The sequence below is a fragment of the Bombyx mori genome, chromosome 11 (genome assembly GCF_030269925.1).
Source record: "Bombyx mori chromosome 11, ASM3026992v2".
Lineage (NCBI taxonomy): Eukaryota > Metazoa > Arthropoda > Insecta > Lepidoptera > Bombycidae > Bombyx > Bombyx mori.
The window spans coordinates 17,034,353-17,053,524 of NC_085117.1; the positions used below are offsets into that span (position 1 = coordinate 17,034,353).

Below are 19,172 nucleotides of genomic sequence, written 5' to 3' on the forward strand. Positions count from 1 at the left end.
AAAAACTAACAAAAACTCTCAAATTATTTAAGTAATTTCAATATAACAAATAGAAGATACCTTTTGTGTTTTTAAGTTTGTCTCGATTCATCTGATGTCATTTAGATTCGTTTGACCTTTGTTTCGTGAATCACATTTCGCAAACTTGGATCTTTTGATTCTAGTTTTTAGACGTTTTCAACAATGATTGATGTTATTACATATGTATTCATATTTAGTTTTGCGTTTCTACATTAAACTATTTTTTTTATTGCATATACGGTTGTACGATCTCAGAGTCTGCCTGGTGTTAAGTGGTTACCGGAGCCCATAGACATCTACAACGTAAATGCCGCCATCCACCTCGAGATATGAGTTTTTAAGGTCTCAGTATAGTTGCAACGGCTGCTTGTATTTTTTTAAAATTGCGAACTGAAACTCTGAACATAATATGAATTTTACGATTAAATGTGATTTGCCATTTAATTTTGTTTTGATTATTGGTACTAAGTTACTGGTGCGCATATGATACGTGCTTATGAAGATAGACACGTGAATAATAGAATAAATGCCGTGCAAGGAAGCCAATGTATCAGTGTATAAGCTACTCGTCGAGTCGTTGGGTTGTCGACGACCTAGCCCATAGCATAAGCCGGCTGAGTTTCTCGCCGGATCATATCAGCGGGTCGCGGTTCTGATCCGGTAGTAGATTTCTAATGAAATACATACTCAACAAATGTTCACGATTGACTTCCACGGTGAAGCAATAACATCGTGTAATAAAAAATGAAACCCGCAAAATTATAATTTGCGTTATTACTGGTGGTAGGACCTCTTGTGAGTCCGCGCGGATAGGTACCACCACCACCCTGCCTATTTCCGCCGTGAAGCAGTAATGCGTTTCGGTTTGAAGGGTGGGGCAGTCGTTGTAACTATACTGAGACCTTAGAACTTATATCTTAAGGTGGGTGGCGCATTTACGTCGTAAATGTTTATGGGCTCCAGTAACCATTTAACACCAGGTGGGCTGTGAGCTCGTCCACCCATCTAAGCAATAAAAAAAAAAGATGCATTCTCGAAGTGCAGCTGTCCTTGAGCTATCAAAAGTAGTTGTTAGCACATCCTAGCTGAAGATAAACTCGCCTACCCATTCTGGCGTAGCTGAAAAGAGCACCGGGTCACCAGTCCTTCCATCCTAAGAATAAATAAATATGTACATTATTTGTGTGTGGCTTCAAAATATTTAATTAATTTAAACTTATTCGAAAGATATAAAAACGCTCTTTAGATGATTCATAAAGTGGCTGAATTATGTGAAGTTTATTCCGTAATAAGGTAACTCTCTACAAAACTTGCATACGCCCCGTTATGACGTATGCAAGCGTAGTGTTCGCTCACGCAGCCCACACCTACTTGAAATTCCTTCAGGTTATTCAATCCCGATTCTGCAAGATAGCCGTGGGAGCACCATGGTTCCTGAGGAACGTGGATCTCCACGATGACCTGGAGCTCGACTCGTTTAGTAAGTACCTACAGTCGGCATCCCTGCGCCATTTTGAGAAGGCGGCACGACATGAGAACCCTCTCATCGTAGCCGCTGGAAACTACATACCCGACCCAATAGACCGAATGGTAAACCGTCGACGTCGCCCAAAGCTCGTCATTACGGATCCTCCTGATCCATAAACGGTGCTTTTAGGCACCACAAGCACCGGTCACCGTCCTCGTCGAACCCGTGGCTTGCGACGAAGGGCTCGACGAGCGAACTAACCCATAGACACAGCCCACTGAGTTTCTCGCCGGATCTTCTCAGTGGGTTGCGTTTCCGATCCGGTGGTAGATTCTGCGAAGCACGGCTCTTGCTAGGGTCAGTGTTAGCAACTCTCCGGTTTGAGCCCCGCGAGCTCACCTACAAACGTTAAGGCGAAGCTAAAATAGCCCCTCAAAGCTATCAGCATAGGTAGGAAAAAAAAAGTGTAGTAGGTATGCGTAAAGTAATATTTCATTTTCATATTAAATAAGAATGTAGTCGAAACAAATTTCTGCTAACATTAACAATAGAAGTAATTACGAATACGACGTGAATCATTTGTTTTATATTTTACATCTAATAGCAAAAATCATTAAAGTTTTACAAAGTATTCTTTTTATTGCTTTTGTAAACAGTCAAGCACATGGTCCAGCTGATGATAATTATTTTAATAATAAAATTTTCAAGTTCAGATTAAAATCGCACTACCTTGCACAATAATATGGCTCCAACGATATAACTGTATAAGTTGCTACTTATTTTGTATTTACTTGCATATTTTTAGTATTTATTTGTATTTAATCGTATGTAAGTCTATCTTATATTGTATTTATTTTTCACATGGGTATATGTTCTATATATATAAAATAATGAATTGCTGTTCGTTAGTCTCGCTAAAACTCGAGAACGTCTGCACCGATTTGGCTGATTTTGGTCTTGAATTATTTGTGGAAGTCCAGAGAAGGTTTAAAAGGTAGATAAATATGAAAATGCTCGGAATTAAATAAAAATAACAATTTTGTTTTTTCTTTGATGTGTCCCTCGTCGGACGGATTCCTTTTGTTTGTTTTAAGTTTATTTTATACAAAAGCTTAGGTTTTTTATTTATCGATTGAGGCACTGCGAAGTCTGCCGGGTCAGCTAGTAAGTATATATTTTTTGTAAGTTTATTAAGATATAGCACCGTCCTCTCCCTGCAAGGTTGCCTGGAAGATGCCACCGAAAAAGAAATGTACAACCCGGTTACATTATCTATGGACCTGGCGAAAGGGAACCGGGGAGGGGCTTCATATTCCAGCGAAGTGCGGAGATATTGTAACCGAGCAATACCATACTTTTTTAAACTATTCAAAGGAAATATTTTGATAACAACAAGTCATTCTTAAAACTTGGACGGCTTAAATTCGCTTTGATTTTAGTTAAGTAAAAATTTAACTAAAAACACTCTCAGAAACTAAAGACCGAATACAACAATGACTAAGGTTATTGACCCCGAGCGTCAGACGATTTTTGTACGTGTTACATTGCGTGCACAACGAAAAACATGATTAACATATTTGGCCCACGACGTATTTGTATAACACTGGTGTCATCGTGTCCAAGGCTGCTCCCTCGCGTATAGACCATATAATTTTAGTCATTAAAGAACAATTTCCAGTCATTATCACAGTTGAGTTAACATTTAATGTCTCAATAATTGTCTTAGAAATTAGGTAAGTGTTTTATGTTCCACATTCTAAGGTTGTTTGTACAAGTGTGGGTTTAATTGATTGCAACACTAGAATTGTTACGAAATTCATTTAGTCCACTTGTGAAATTGGCCTTAAGTACTAGAATAATGTTAGGTTTTTATTTTTATTTTTTTGTATCTGTGGTGTCCGGTCAAATAATAATAACCTCTAAAGCGTAATTAATTATGAATTTATATTTTTATTTTTATTTCATATTAATTAATTTATTAAAAACATTAGTCTGCCAAATCTACACAATGAGATAAAAGTACATCTGCCAAATCTACACAATGAGATAAAAGTACAGACTGAATAATAGTAAAGTAAAAAAAAAATGTATAATGAAAAATTATTTTTTTGAAACATTTTGTGGACGCAGAAAATTTTCCAACGAGAATTACAATACGAACACTGATTTTTAGTTTTTTTTATTGCTTTGATTGGTGGACGAGCTCATAGCCCACCTGGTGTTAAGTGGTTACTGGAGCCCATAGACATCTACAATGTAAATGCTCCACCCACCTTGAGATATAAGTTCTAAGGTCTCAGTATAGTTACAACGGCTACCCCACCCTTCAAACCGAAACGCATTACTGCTCACGGCAGAAATAGGCGGGGTGATGGTACCTACCCGAGGGGACTCACAAGAGGTTCTACCACCAGTGATAGTAAACTTAATTTGTCTGTCGATTATAATTTTCGAAGCCTTCTTTTATGAGTGAGTACCCTAAGCAATTTTGTGAGATGATCCCCAGATAAAGAAAATGAACGCGAGGAAGATAACACAGGAAATCCTTCTAAAAATAGTTTAAGCCCCGCAGCAGAAGTAAATATTGTAGCATTATGTATTACTAACCCGCTTTACAAGAGGGTAATAGTATCCTTAGGAATTCGCTTAAGTAGACATTGTGGAAAAGCACCAATATAATTTGTTTACTTACATAAATGCACTTATGCCTAGAAATGGGAATTACGTAAACCGAATTGCATCGTTGTGTATGTGAATAGTGTAAACATAGCAGTGATCCAATTCCTCTTTTATCTAGGTGTTTCGTTTACAAGTTGCAAGTTCCTATATTTTCAAATGCGTTTAATAAATGTCTTAATATGTTTTTTGTAACGCATGTAACTAGGAGATGTATCGAAACGGAAGGTAGAGGGGGAAGAGGTCGACCGAAGAAGACATGGATGAAGTGTGTGAATAACGATATGAGAGACAGAGGAGTGAGTGTTGAGATGACGGCTGATAGAAGAGAATGGAAGAGCAAAATTAGCTGTACCGACTCCACCTAGTGGGATAAGGTGGAAAAAAGAAAAAGAAGAATATGCTTTTTGTAATTATTAATTTATCCATGTATTTCTTTTTTATTGCTAACATTGGTAGACGAGCTCACGGCCCACCTGGTGTTTAGTGGTTACAAGAGATTATTTTATTAATCTCGGGGGGTTATTCTAGATTCACCGAACTAGTAAGTGAGCTCGCGGGGCTCAAACCTGACGACAAGAGCATCATAAGCATAAAGCACGTAAATGCCACCCACCTTGAGATATGAGTTCTTCATGCCGAAACGCATTACTGCTTCACAGAAGAATGGGCAGTAGGTACCTACCCATGCGGGCTCACAAAAAGCTCTGCCACCAGTAATTGTGCATATGAAAGGAATTATGGAAGTCATTCGTGAACATTTTCTAGGTACGTATTTTATTAGATATAAAAACTTATTTTAAATTAATCGCATTAGTCGAAAGCACATCACATTTTGCATCTTTTAATTTGTGTAAAAGAAAAAAAAGCGGCCTTTCCATCGATATTGATTCGTGGCGTCCATGACCACGAGCAATTCAGCCAATACACTGCCCATCTAAATTATTCTTCTAAATAACCTTCTAATAATATAACCTTCTAGTTTTCCGTGCTGAGTTGCAGTATTGTTTCATAATGCACTGTGTCTTTCACGCACGGTGTAATTACGTCGTGTAACGGTGTAACGGGAGCCGCGTAACATCCGGTCATCAGGCGACATATTTCATTTGCGACACTGAAATCTATACTGTGACAGTTTGTTCTAGTTTTGGCAATACTGTTCTTTGTTGTTACAAATATTGTAAGAATTCATAATTCTTCCGTAACAACCTTTGATCCGAAGCATTTGGATTTGATGCGGGCCAATAGTTTAGGATACAATGATTTGTGAATGAACACGAGTATTATCATTCATTTGTTTCTACTGATAAGCCTTCAGTTACTTTTAGTACCATTTACATATAGAATATTGCATGTATCCGGCTAAGTATTCTGTTCCACTATGCTGATATCTTTGCTAATAGATTTGTCTCTTGAAGAAGAATACTCGATGTTAGACTGTTAAAATAAAACTTCAAAGAACGAATGATTGCCAGTGTGTGAATAAACAAGATATATATAATTAGAGTAATCATAGAAATTAGTATTGCCGTGTACAAAAGTCAAGAATATTATTCGTACCATTTATTTAAATACTAGCTGACCCGGCAGACTTCGGAGTGCCTCAATCGATAAATAAAAGACCTAAACTTTATTTAATTCCGGGAATTTTCATATTTATCTACCTTTTAAACCTTCCCTCGACTTCCACAAATAATTCAAGACCAAAATTAGCCAAATCGGTCCAGCCGTTCTCGAGTTTTAGCGAGAGTAACGAACATCAATTCATTTTTATATATAGAGATTGGAATACCTAAGTATAATATGTCTAATATAGATTTGCAGAAATCGAAGGGTAGTCTTCTCGTATATTAGTCTGTAGAAAAATACATACTATAAGTTTGTATTTCGTTTATTAATTTTCAAAATTAGTACAAAAGCAGGAATAAAATGGTTTCTATTTAGTCGAAAATTTTCGTAAGTAATTTTAATAATTATAGTGGTCAAGTCCCGAAGAAAAGTTAAAAAAGATTCATAGAGACGGAAATGCTTAAATACCTGTCAAAGAATATTATCTTAGGTTTTCTAGACTTCATTAAAATTATTAATGTTTAATTTCGCGTTTGTTCTATTATTTTTATCTTATTATTTTCGAAATTTTACGGTTTTCATCATCACGGACAATTAAGTGATGGAATAGTAAAAGTAGTTTTAAACAATTCAAAAATCATTTTAGAACGATTTTCGAAAATTTCGATGTCCTATCATGATAGTTAACCTGTCGGGACTATGTAAGGTTGAACTGTGAAGGATTTCTAGGTACGTTCTTCACCGATAAGTGCAAATCGTATTGACTGTCCATTGCTAGTGAAAGTCGCCTTTTACTTTCTTTGTTAAAAATATAGACCGCAAAACCTTGTGTACATGCCCGAGCATCATACATTTGTCGCATGTGTGTTAAACTTGGCCAACATTTTACTTTTATCGTAACTTACACAAAAAGTACAAAACAAAATACGCTCAATACAACACGCATAAGGCTAAATTTGCTTTGCATGATTTCACTTATTGTCGGAAGCGACCGCTAACCTTGTTAAAAGCGTATGAAGTACAAAAGCTAAACTTGATTCATCGCGCGTGACACTTTCTTGAGGCAATGACGGGGTTTTTTAATCAATTTCGAAACGATTTTCATTGCTTTTTTTGAGTAGATAATCCGCAGATGTTGCTAATGAGACAACGGCATGATCATCTACTTTCTTGCCCGTTAGTGAAATATAAAACAGAAAATTTATTGTATTTAAGATTATGAAAAGCATGGCGAAACGATGCATGCACAATTACCTGTAATACGAATTTTGTATTGATTTACCTATTTCTTGTGCTTATTGAATAACTTTTCGTGGTGGTAGTTCGTAACGCAGACAAGCATGGATTAGTACTACTTTTGCTTAATTCGTGTTCTTAATAATTTGAAAAATCACAACAATTTATATAGTTAACTTTTTATTTATTTATCACCTTGATGGTTGGCCTGACTCAGAGCCCATCTGGAGCGTTATCCACCTTCATGTATACGGTCGAAGGCTCAATCCTAACAGCTGTCTCGTCTTTCTACCCGGAGCGCATGACTGCGTCGTGGCAGAAGCTGACAAAATTGCGGTACTTACCCGTGCCAAGTTACAGTTCGCCCAATCATCAGTAAATGACGACATAGCATTTAGTTGTCGTGGCCTAAAGGATAAGACGTCCGGTGCATTCGTATGTAGCGATGCACCGGTGTTCGAATCCCGCAGGCGGGTACCAATTTTTGTAATGAAATACGTACTCAACAAATGTTCACGATTGACTTCCACGGTGAAGGAATAACATCGTGTAATAAAAATCAAACCCGCAAAAATTATAATTTGCGTAATCACTGGTGGTAGGACCTCTTGAGAGTCCGCACGGGTAGGTACCACCACCCCGCCTATTTCCGCCGTGAAGCAGTATTGCGTTTCGGTTCGAAGGGTAGGGGTAGCCGTTGTAACTATATTGAGACCTTAGAACTTATATCTCGAGGTGGGTGGCGCATTTACGTTGTAGATGTCTATGGGCTCCAGTAACCACTTAACACCAGGTGGGCTGTGAGCTCGTCCATCCATCAAAGCAATAAAAAAAAAATGATAATGCTTCTGCATAATCTCCAGTGAATCTTTTTGTCGCATTTTAAGAGACATTAACCCATCCGGGCGTAGCAGGAATAGCCTTTTACTACCTGCCAGAATAGATAGGGAAAGAAACAAACGGGAAGAAACAGCTCTAAACTGAAGCTCTACGCTGGCTATTAGTTTTATTTAAATTACTAGCTGACCCGGCAGACTTCGTAGTGCCTCAATCGATAAATAAAACAACTAAACTTTTGTATAAAATAAACTTAAAACAAACAAAAGAAATCCGTCTTACGGGGGACACATCAAAGGAAAAACAAAGTTGTTATTTTTATGTAAGTCCGAGCATTTTCATATTTATCTGCCTTTTAAACCTTCTCTGGACTTCCACAGATAATTCAAGACCAAATTTAGCCAAATCGGTCCAGCCGTTCTCGAGTTTTAGCGAAACTAACGAACAGCAATTCATTTTTATATATATAGAAGAAGAAGATAGAAGATTACTAGCCCTGCTATTTGACGGGAAACAACCATGCCTTCCTCTTAGAGATTTACGCCTAGTCCCGTAAGTCGCAGGCCTAGGGCGGTATGATTTGATGGGCGGAAAATTTTCAAGGACAAAAAAAGTAAAAAGAGTCTCCTTTGAAAATGAGTTCAGAATAATGTTTATAAAAAATTAATTATTATATTTTAGGTAAAAATATAACATTAAGGGCGGCGTGATAAACAGGGCCTAAGGCGACATCAAGCCTAAATCCGTCACTGCTTCCTCATTGAAAAGTGAATTAGATAGTAGTTATGCAATACAATTGAGAATTTGATAGAAAATTATGATTGCGCAACACCCACCGTTTATAGTTGAACCTATATTAAATTCGAATCGTCGTACATCATATTCATTTGGTATTGTTTAACCTGTGTAATGTTTAGTATTTGCGATATAACGTTATTACGATTCCTAACATTGTACGTGGTTCAGAGTATGAAATAAAACTGCCTAATCGATCGAAAGTTTATGTTTTTTCTGTTCGGTCACGTAACAATGATTGTGACATGAATAAATCTTATTCGTTTGGCATTTACAAAACGTTTATTCACGAATCGTAAACAATACATTTTCTAATAGAAAATAAAACGGCATTAAATTTTCTCGAAGTGGGAAAATCATGTTTTCTAATTAAGTAATACGAATTCATTGTATCACATTAATTGATTCTATCATTTAAATGCGATAATTAAAAAAATAATTAAATGTCTTGTGACCATGCTTGCTGTACCCAGTACATGGGTTCGATTCGTGGGTCAGTGGGTCGCGATTCCGATCCGGCGGTACATTCTGCGAAGCCTTACTCTTACTAGGGTTAGTGTTAGTTAATTCTGTCAGGTTGAGCTCGTGAGCTCACTTACTCTTCCGGACGTAGCTAGAATAGCCTCTTAGGCTACCAGCGAATAGGTGGGGAAAAAATAAAATAAAAAATATTCGATATCAGATTGGAACTCTTTGCTAAATATTTGTATTTAACATCTACACGTACTTGTATTAAGCTTTGTATGTATGTTCTTTTATTACTCGACATGGCAGATGATAGATCGATCCGATGCTCTAAGCAGTTACTAATGCCCATTAGCCCACTGAATTTCTCGGCGGATCTTCTCAGTGGGTCGCGTTTCCGATCCGGTGGCAGGTTGTGCGAAGTACTGCTCTTAGGTAATGCTGCTGCTTAATCTCCGGTGAATTTCGTAGTCGCATTTTAAGGCACACTTGCTAGGGCCAGTGTTAGCAACACCTCCGGTTTGAGCCCCAAGAGCTCACCTACACGCTAGGGTAACGCTGATATAACCTCTCAAGGCTATCAGCATATGTAGGGAATTAAAGTAGCCATATATTCTCCAATTTGAGTGCCGCTGTTCGTTTGAGATATGTGATGGCGCCACGAGTGAAATAAGTAGAATGATTACCCATACGAGGGGGATTACATCGTGCCCGTCCACCTATATAAAAGCTATTTTTAGCACTTAGAATAATTTTAATGTTTCGTTTTAATTTAAGCCGCTTCTACTGACGTTCAAACCGGTTTCGTTCGTTGCATCTGTTTAATGCACCGAGGAGTTCCGGGTTCGTTTCCCGGCCGTTTTATTGTGTTAGTGTTCTTTGTTCGACTGAGTTTAATGACTTTATATTATTCAATTATTAAAAATAGTTTAAACAGTAAAAATCATTTATGGGCCATAACATAGCGCGTAGGTACGTAAACATTTCGACAATAATTAAAATAAAGCTTACGAAATTTATTTAATATAAATAAATTTAATATAAAAGGAAATTAGGTCAATAATGAAACAAGTTGCATAACTTAATTAAATATGTTCACAATCTTATTTACCCTGGTAAAAGTTATTGTCGGCTGGCGTATTACTTAATTTCAGAGCACACGCACTGCTCAAGTTTATTAGTTGAAAGATATTTTTTTCTGATTCTACACGAAGCTATCAGAAAAGCGTTAATGTACTCGAACCTTTTCAAAACAGTTGCCATGCAACAAGATATCTGCAAGGAAACCGGCGGCGTGGTTGCGAAATAGGCGGTCGCGCGGCTGAGCGGTGGAGGCGCCGCGCCAGTCTATTCAGTGGAGCGGCGTGTGTATCACGCCTGCGCGAGAACCTAACCTTTCCAACGCCGCAAACAAATTACAACCGCCGCGCGCGCAACAACCCCGACTCCAACCAACCCTTGTGTGTAGTGTATTAACTAAACTGTGCTGTGTTTGTGCCCTGGGAGTATGTGAGAATACATCACGTCAATTGACACACATATCGGAATAAATAACGGTGCCCGATCGGCTAGCTGAAATCGAAGTGTTTTTAGTGTATTTTAAAAATCTGTGTACCGGAATTTTTACGGACTCATCAGTGCGAAGGTAAGACGGATGTTTACAGTTATCATTGTGTAATTATAATGCGGAGAAAGCCGCGTGTGTTGCCGGAAGTTTAACGAGTCTTCTTTAGAACTTTTTTGCATCCGACAACGTCTTGGAAAGTCGATAACTTGAGACTCGGATGATTAGAGAAAAAATGTGCGTCTACAAAACTCTTCAATATTCAATTATGATAATATGTTTCGAATATGAGAATCTCGCATGAATAAGATGTAGTTATTTAGTTTTTTTTTGGGACGTCGAAATTGTGACTGAAAACGCTTTTCGTTGACCAGAATAAGAATTGTTTGACGGTGAAAAGGTTCCTGACTCATCTGGCATTACGCCCTCGCCCGAAGCTTCTGTTTAGAATAAATTTACCTTTTAAATGAATACGGAATACACTTTTTAGTAAACAATAGACGGCGGCCGCTGTTTTTCGATATATTTTAATATTCACATCACATTCGCCTTATCAGATACACTTGCGGTAATTAGTCTTAGAACTTCAAAAGTGATTTTAAGCAAAGGAGAAATAGGTTTGTTACAATATTGCTTGATTTCTATGTTCGTGTTTCCCGTGTATATTAGCGACAGAATCAAATTAGTCGTCAACTCGTTTTCTTAGGCAATAAAAGAGACAGCAACCAATTGGCCAGTGTTATGAAATCGTCGAAAATGTATATTGTTAGGTTTGATGTTGACATATAATCACTTGTTCAAGTTAGCTCCGCTTTATATTAAATTTTATGAACGACTAGCTGACCCTGCAGACTTCGTAGTGCCTCAATCGACAAATAAAAGACCTAAATTTTGTATCAAATAAACTTAACACAAACAAAAGAATCCGTCCGACGGGGGACACATCAAAGGAAAAACAAAGTTGTTACTTTTATTTAATTCCGAGCATTTTCATATTTATCTACCCTTTAAACCTTCTCTGGACTTCCACAAGCAATTCAAGACCAAAATTAGTCAAATCGGTCCAGCTGTTCTCGAGTTTTAGCGAGACTAACGAACAGCAATTCATTTTTATATATATATAGATAGATAAGGTCGTACGTTTAGTTTGACTTTAAATTAAACTTCTGAATGTATGGAAAAAAAATGAAACTCAAACAAAGGAAATGTACTATTGGAATAGTTACGTTTTCTTTTAAGAACAATTGGTTTTCGTCTAATCAAATTAGAAAACACCGAGTACTTTGAGTTTAAAAGGACATTTGATTAAAACAATACTTAGGGATGTTGACTTACTTATTATTAGTTTCTTAATTACTTCAATGGACCATTCAAATGTTTCATTACCCACATTCCTGGTTTATTAATACGTTAGGTAGATATCACCATATATTTGTCAGTATAATAATTAAAAGTGTAAAAGTGGTTTTTTTTAATTGCTTAGATGGGTGGGCGAGCTCACAGCCCACCTGGTTTTAAGTGGTTACTGGAGCCCATAAACATTTCCAACGTAAATGCGCCACCCACCTTGAGATATAATTTCTAAGGTCTCAGTACAGTTACAACAGCTACCCCGTCCTTCAAACCGAAACGCATTACTGCTTCAGAAATAGCCGGGTTGGTGGTACCTACCCGTGCGGACGGTGAGAATTTAATTTAAAATATTTCATTACAATCCTGCAATTACAAACACGTAGTTAAATTTGTAGATAGCGTCTAAAAATTCAACAAGAATAAACGATCTCATATCCAAGTCATAAAGTTGAGGGATAAAACCGTCTCTAGCGATAACAACATTTATATCAAGGCGGTGTGTTTGATATCGTTAAGCTTTGAGAGGTTTTTCTAGCTTTATCTTCACCTAAACACACATTATATCCTATGCAAAGCTGCCTTCACGAAAGTGTAAATAGAGGGTGAAAGCTCCCAGTATGAGATAAAAATAAAAATTAGGGTTGGGAAATTCATCGACAAATCGAGTTGTTTATAATAAGCGGATTTTTTTGTACTAATGTGTGTATCCACCTGACTTGTTAAGTGTCGATGGTTAAGCGAAACCAATCTCAAGACATAATATATTAAAGTCTTAATTCAATTGCATTGAGGCCATAGTTGTACTACTTTGGTATACACGATCTACGTAATGTAAGTACTAATGAAAGCTGCAGGAGCTAGTGAGTTTGCTAGGAAATAAGCTTAAGATGTATATCAAGGCAAAATAGATAGAATACATATTTTGATTGAGATTTTCTGACTACCAATTGTTTTGATAATGCAATAAAGAATTTGAAGAGTACGAATGATGTCAAAACATTTATGTCTTGCGTCTCGAATATATAGATGTGGGAAGAGATTTTGTCGTTACCGTTAAACACAGTTTAAAATGTCATGTTTTTCTCGAATGATAAATAATCTTGATTAGTCCTCGATTTTTACGATAATTTATCCGGAAAACCGGTTATCGACAATGGCTATTTTATTCAGCGGTTCACTTTTATTATTATTATTATTTAAATCAGCAATGTATATTTTAGTATTTGTAGGTAGACGGTAATGTGAGGAGGAGGCGTCTTAAAACTTGTATGGACTGTGTGAAAGAGGATGCGTGAGGGAAGAGTCTGAGTGCAGAGATGACGTAGGATAGGAATGGACGGTAAAAGAAGGCGTACTGCGCCGACACATACACACACAGAGTGATAAGAGCAAGAAAAAGTTGAAGATATATTTTGTAGCGTTCGTCGCGGTAGCTATTCTAAATATGTAGAATACATATGCGTTGCGTTTATATTACTATGACTTCCAGAAAACCAAACTAGTCTTGTACTTCAAGTTGTACCATAATTATCCTAGAGCTAAACATCGACATCGACACTATCCCCATCCCTAAGAATCTCGAGGCTTCCACTGACCTTGGTCTTTATCAAATGCTTACGTGCTCTGTTTCATGTATTAATATGTTTCTTTGTGTGATATTTTGAAATCCAACAATGATTGACCATGTAGCAGAGGTGGATTACGAAAGACGTGGTGACTGTTTTTGAATGTTTGTTATTTAACCAACTGCGTAATTTTGGATGTTAAACGTGAAACATCAATAGCCGCACGTAAAACTGATTGCTGGCTTGGATGGATTTATTTCTTTGAAAACCTGTAAAAATTTGTAGTTAACATAGATTATAAAAGGGTTTTGTTTAATTTGATTGATTGATAGTAAGATATCAAGATATCACTATCCAATTGGCTAATGGGCAGGTTCAATGCCTTTTTTTTTATTTTCGCTCATTCACCATAGACATTTCTATCCGATCTTTCTAGACCGTAGCCTCCTTTCAATTTACGACACACAAAAAAATATTATGCTGTTATTTATATCGATCAAGACTCGGGTTCCTGCCATATCGCAGCGTGGTGCCGTCACCATGACAGTGAACTTGTTCGAAAAGTAAAACATATCTAAGAGGGTGACGGTGTTGTGTATTGAAACTTCAGAGTACCGTTGACAACTGTTTATTAATTACTGTCAATATACCCTCAACATCTTCCCCTTTTACAATATAAGTGTGTTACAAGATAAACATAAAATCAGAGGTTAATTATTATTAATTGCATTCTGCTTAGTTCTACTACGAGTAGTAGGCGGATAAATATGAGGTGATGAAGGTGATGACAAAGTACTCGGTTCGTACACTGAACCATCCTCATCCACACTCATCTCATATTCTCCCCCACTTGACTCGTCTGATACGATCACTATTGTGCCGCGCCGATCATTCTTCAGCTTTTCCACAACATTAGGTTTCTCATCAGGCATATTTTTAATTAAATGTCGGCGATTACGTCGATATATACCTAATTTGTTTTTTACAATGTATGAACGCGGTGCAGATGCCTTGCCTACGACAGTGCCGCGCATTCGTTCATTATTATGTTCTAACATAATTACATCATCGCCGACACTTAGCTCCGGCTGCGCTTTACAATGTTGGTCATAATACATTTTACTTTTTAATTGTTTTTCTATTATTGTTTTATGCTGTTGCTGATCATTACAATTATAACGTTTTAACAAATCTGGATGAACTGGTAATCTACAATTTAATCTCCGTCCCATTAACAGTTGTGCGGGAGAATTCAAATTTTCTCGCGGCGTGTTATTATAGCTCAATAGATTCAAATAAAAATCTGTTCTACTGTCTATTGATTTTTTTAACATTTTCTTTATAGTTTGTACTGACCTCTCACTCTTGCCGTTTGATTGTGCGTAATACGGTGATGAAGTAATATGATTGAAGCACCACTCTTCTGCGAACTTTTTAAAATTTCGAGAAGAATATTGGGGACCGTTATCGCTAACAACCGTTTCCGGAATGCCATAGCGAGCAAAGTTCTGTTTTAATTCTTTTATAACAGAGTTTGACGACGTATCTCTTAACTGTGAGACTTCAATAAATCCCGAATAGTAATCCACTAAAATCAAGTAATGTTTTTTTCCGTACTCGAATAGATCGGTACCAACTTTGTTCCATGGCAGTTTCGGAACAGTTATCGGAATCATGGGCTCTTTACTTGGTTTATTTGAATTCTCCTGACAAACCTTACATTTTTTAATATATGATTCTATGTCATTCGATATACCCGGCCAGAACAGTACCTCACGTGCGCGTCTTTTACAACGATCTATCCCTAGGTGGCCGTCATGAATTATTTTTAACATTTGAGTTTTAAGCGAGTTAGGTATCAATACCTGTTTATCTTTAAAAATTACTCCGTCAACAGAGTACAGCTCGTCTCTCATGGACCAAAAATACTTTAAATCACTATCAACATTATATTTATGAACGGGCCAACCTTCATTAATGTAAACTAACAAACGTTTCAAATACTCATCTTTACTAGTTTCTTTCTTAACTAATGTCAGTTTGCTTTGAGACATCGGTACATTGTTAATTACCATTTTCAATTGGTTCAATACTGCCTTACTAATTTTATCGTCATATAAATCCGGAAGAGGCGCACGTGATAACGTGTCGGGTATATACATATACTTCCCCGGTTTATAAGTAATTTTCAGATCGTACCCTTGTAATTTTAACATCATACGCTGCAAGCGTGCTGGGACTGAATTGAGCGGCTTTTTAAAAATACTTTCAAGAGGTTTATGGTCAGTTTCTATGACTATATACCTTTTTCCATAAATGTACTGGTGAAATTTTTCACAAGCAAAGACAATAGCTAACATTTCTTTTTCAATCTGAGCGTATCTCTGTTGTGTGTCGGTGAGTGTGCGCGACGCGTACTCGACCGGGCGGCCGCGCTGCATCAGCACCGCGCCAAGTGCGACGCTGCTCGCGTCCACCGACAACAATACCTCACTGCCTACGTCAAACAACGATAATACCGGAGCCTCGCATATCAGTTTCTTTAATTTATCAAAGGCGTTTTTGTGACCTATTTCCCAACACCACTCGACATCTTTTTTCAATAATCTAGTCAATGGAAATATGTGTTGCGAGTAGTTAGGTATAAACTTTGATAAATAATTAATTGCACCCAAGAACCTTTCTAAACTTTTACAATCCGTAGGTTCCGGCATATTGATTACAGCCCGCACTTTTTCCGTATCTACTTTCATTCCGTCTTTATTAAAAATATGTCCCAAATATGTCACCTCATCGACACAAATGCGACACTTATCTTTGTTAAACTTTAAATTAATATCTCGCGCTTTTTGAAATAACGCATTTAGTCTTACATCATGTTCTCGCCTAGTGGACCCCCAGACAATAATATCATCAATAAACGACTCAACACCGTCTAAACCTTCTAACAATTGTTTTAATTTAGCGTGGAATACCTCCGGTGCGCAGTTCAGTCCGAACGGTAATCTTAGATATTGATATCGCCCAAACGGCGTAATAAATGTGCATAAATCGGCGCTCTCCTTATCTAGCTTTACGGACCAAAATCCTGAATTGGCGTCCAATACCGAAAAATATTTAGCCCCATTCAATTTGGTAGCCAACTCATTTATGGTGGGTAGTTGAAAATGAGCACGTTGAATCGCCTTATTGAGAGGCCTCGGGTCTAGGCATATGCGCATTTTACCATTTGTCTTGGCCACTACTACTAACGAGTTGACCCAAGGTGTCGGATGAGTCACCTTCCTAATCACACCTAACTCTGTCATCCTATCGAGTTCGTCCTTCAAGTTATCACGAAGGCTTAACGGTACTTTCCGCGGAGCGCACACCACCGGCGTCACATCCCTATCTACCGTTATATGATATTCCCCCGGTAAACAACCTAACCCAGTGAACAAATCACTATTTTTAGAGAAATTTATATCGTGAATTCTTTTTATTAACCCTAATAATAAGCACGCCTGCAGTCCCAGTACACTTTGACAATCAATATCAGCTATCGCAAACTTAAGATCATATTGAACATTTTTATACCACCATTTAATGTTACAAATTCCCTTAATAGGAATGAAATCGCCACTGTAAGATTGCAGTTTAACCTTATGATTTACAACAATGTTATTAGGGTTATTGCCTAACTGCACAAATCGCTTAAAAGATAAGACATTGATATCTGCACCCGAGTCTAGTTTAAAATTTTCCGAGCCCCATTCTCCTCGGAGGACCTCAAACCAATCCTGCGACACCGAGTCGATTTTGGAACCATCAATTAAAGTAGATATATAAAACGACTCCCAGTCATCGTCCAGTTCCGGCTCGTATTTATTTTCGTCCTCTAGAACACCGATATCATATAACTTTTTTACACCTTTATGTACTTGACACATTCTTGCAAAATGACCATAATTTTGACACACATAACACTGCACTGAGACCGCAGGACAGTCAGCCCAACTAACACACGGACCTCCGCACCTGAGACAAGTACTGGACGCAGATGAACTGGAAAGAGGCGGCGGGCGCCCCGCGCCATCCGGGACCGCACGCAGCCGGTGACCGCCGCGGCCGCCGCGAGCTGCTCGCGCATAGCCGGCTCGACCCCGCGCCGCACGTGGCCCAGCACCACCCCGCGCGCCCACAGCGTCCACGCGCACCGGCCCCGCACTCGCTCCGCGCGACTCCTGCAATACGCGACTGCTGTCCGCCGATACCTCGTCGACTTGGCATATTTTAATAGCTTTGTCCATCGTTAGGTCGTCCGTTCTCAGTAAACGATCGCGAACTATCGTATTTTTTATGCCGCATACGATCCGATCGCGAATGAATTCCTCTTCTAAGGTTTTAAATTCACAGGTTTTGCTCAGCAGCTTCAAAGCCGTCACATACTGATCTATGGACTCGCCGCCTTCCTGGTTTCTCATGTAGAAATTATATCTCGCCAACGTAACATTCGGTTTGACGCCGAAGTATTCGTCGAATTTTTTTAACAAAACCGTTACGTCATCTTTTTCAGTGTCATTTGAAAACTTGAACGTCTCGTACACATCGAAACCTTCCGTTCCAATTAAATTGATGAGCAAGCTGGCTTGCACACTGCCTTCTTCTTTATGCACCCCTGATGCTTTCAAAAATAGATGAAATTGTTTCCTCCAACGCTTCCATGCGTCAGCCCGGCTGACGGAGTTGCCTTCCAGACTCAATTCTGACGGTGGTCGGGCGTGTTCCATTACGAAAAAACAAAATTCGTATTTATTACGACACTTAAACGCGAAATAATGCACTTAAATATTATTTTAAACAGTTTTTACGATTAAAAAATCACCGCTGTCACCATGTTGTGTATTGAAACTTCAGAGTACCGTTGACAACTGTTTATTAATTACTGTCAATATACCCTCAACAGACGGTATTATGGTTCCAATGCCAAAGACTATTTGTTATACTTCTATAATCACAGATTTCGCCAAGACTACACTATATACAAATAATATTAAAGATAAATAATATTAACCTATTCTCAATTCGACCACAGACTAAGCAATAACGAAAGTTTGACAGTAAATAAAGAGTATAATTATGAACATATTATTATGTGTGTGTGTCAAATACATGGTGTAAGAAAGCCTTTTTTTTAATTTAATGTATTTTTTATGCATAATTTAAAAAATAAATTAACATTCTGCACTTCTTCTCTATACTCTCTATAGGTGAGGGAAATTCCATACTCCTCCGTCCGCGCAATTTTCGTAAAAAGGGATACAAAGTTTTTGCTTCACGTATTAATGTATAGATTCATTATTGAGTAATGTGTTTATAGCCTTACTCAATTTTGATAGATAACTTTGTATGTTGTTAATAATAATACATCGCAATCTGTCGTATTTTTTTCATTTTGGTGTGCAATAAATAATTCCCTCTCTGTCTCTCTCTATTAAGTATAATAAAATGCCTCAGTAACTATATAATAGAGACTGTGTAACCTTTAAATATTACATGTTTGATGTCAAAGTTCAAGAACTCGCTTCGCAGTAATAATATTGTGTCCACATTGAAATATCAAAAGTTTCGTTTTCTATATTGT

The 19,172-nt window shown here is 37.6% G+C and overlaps 2 protein-coding genes across 12 annotated transcripts in view; one reads left to right on the top strand and one right to left on the bottom strand.

Moving 5' to 3' along the window:
• The first annotated feature begins 10,288 nt into the window (after nt 1-10,288).
• LOC101738416 (uncharacterized) overlaps nt 10,289-19,172 on the top strand; it is a 178,837-nt gene continuing 169,953 nt past the window's right edge. For 9 of the 11 annotated variants that reach the window (XM_062671256.1, XM_038013669.2, XM_062671251.1 and 6 more), the window contains exon 1: nt 10,407-10,712. The gene's annotated coding sequence lies outside the window, so the exon portion shown is untranslated. Of the gene's footprint in view, nt 10,713-19,172 lie in introns of all 11 variants that reach the window. The other 2 variants (XM_038013670.2, XM_062671254.1) reach the window with 2 other exon arrangements.
• Nucleotides 13,762-18,318, bottom strand: LOC134199755 (uncharacterized). Its single transcript, XM_062671291.1, has 2 exons — nt 15,415-18,318; nt 13,762-13,818 (listed from the first exon to the last, which is right to left on the bottom strand). Exons 1-2 carry the CDS (start codon nt 18,316-18,318, stop codon nt 13,762-13,764), a joined length of 2,961 nt encoding a protein of 986 aa, XP_062527275.1.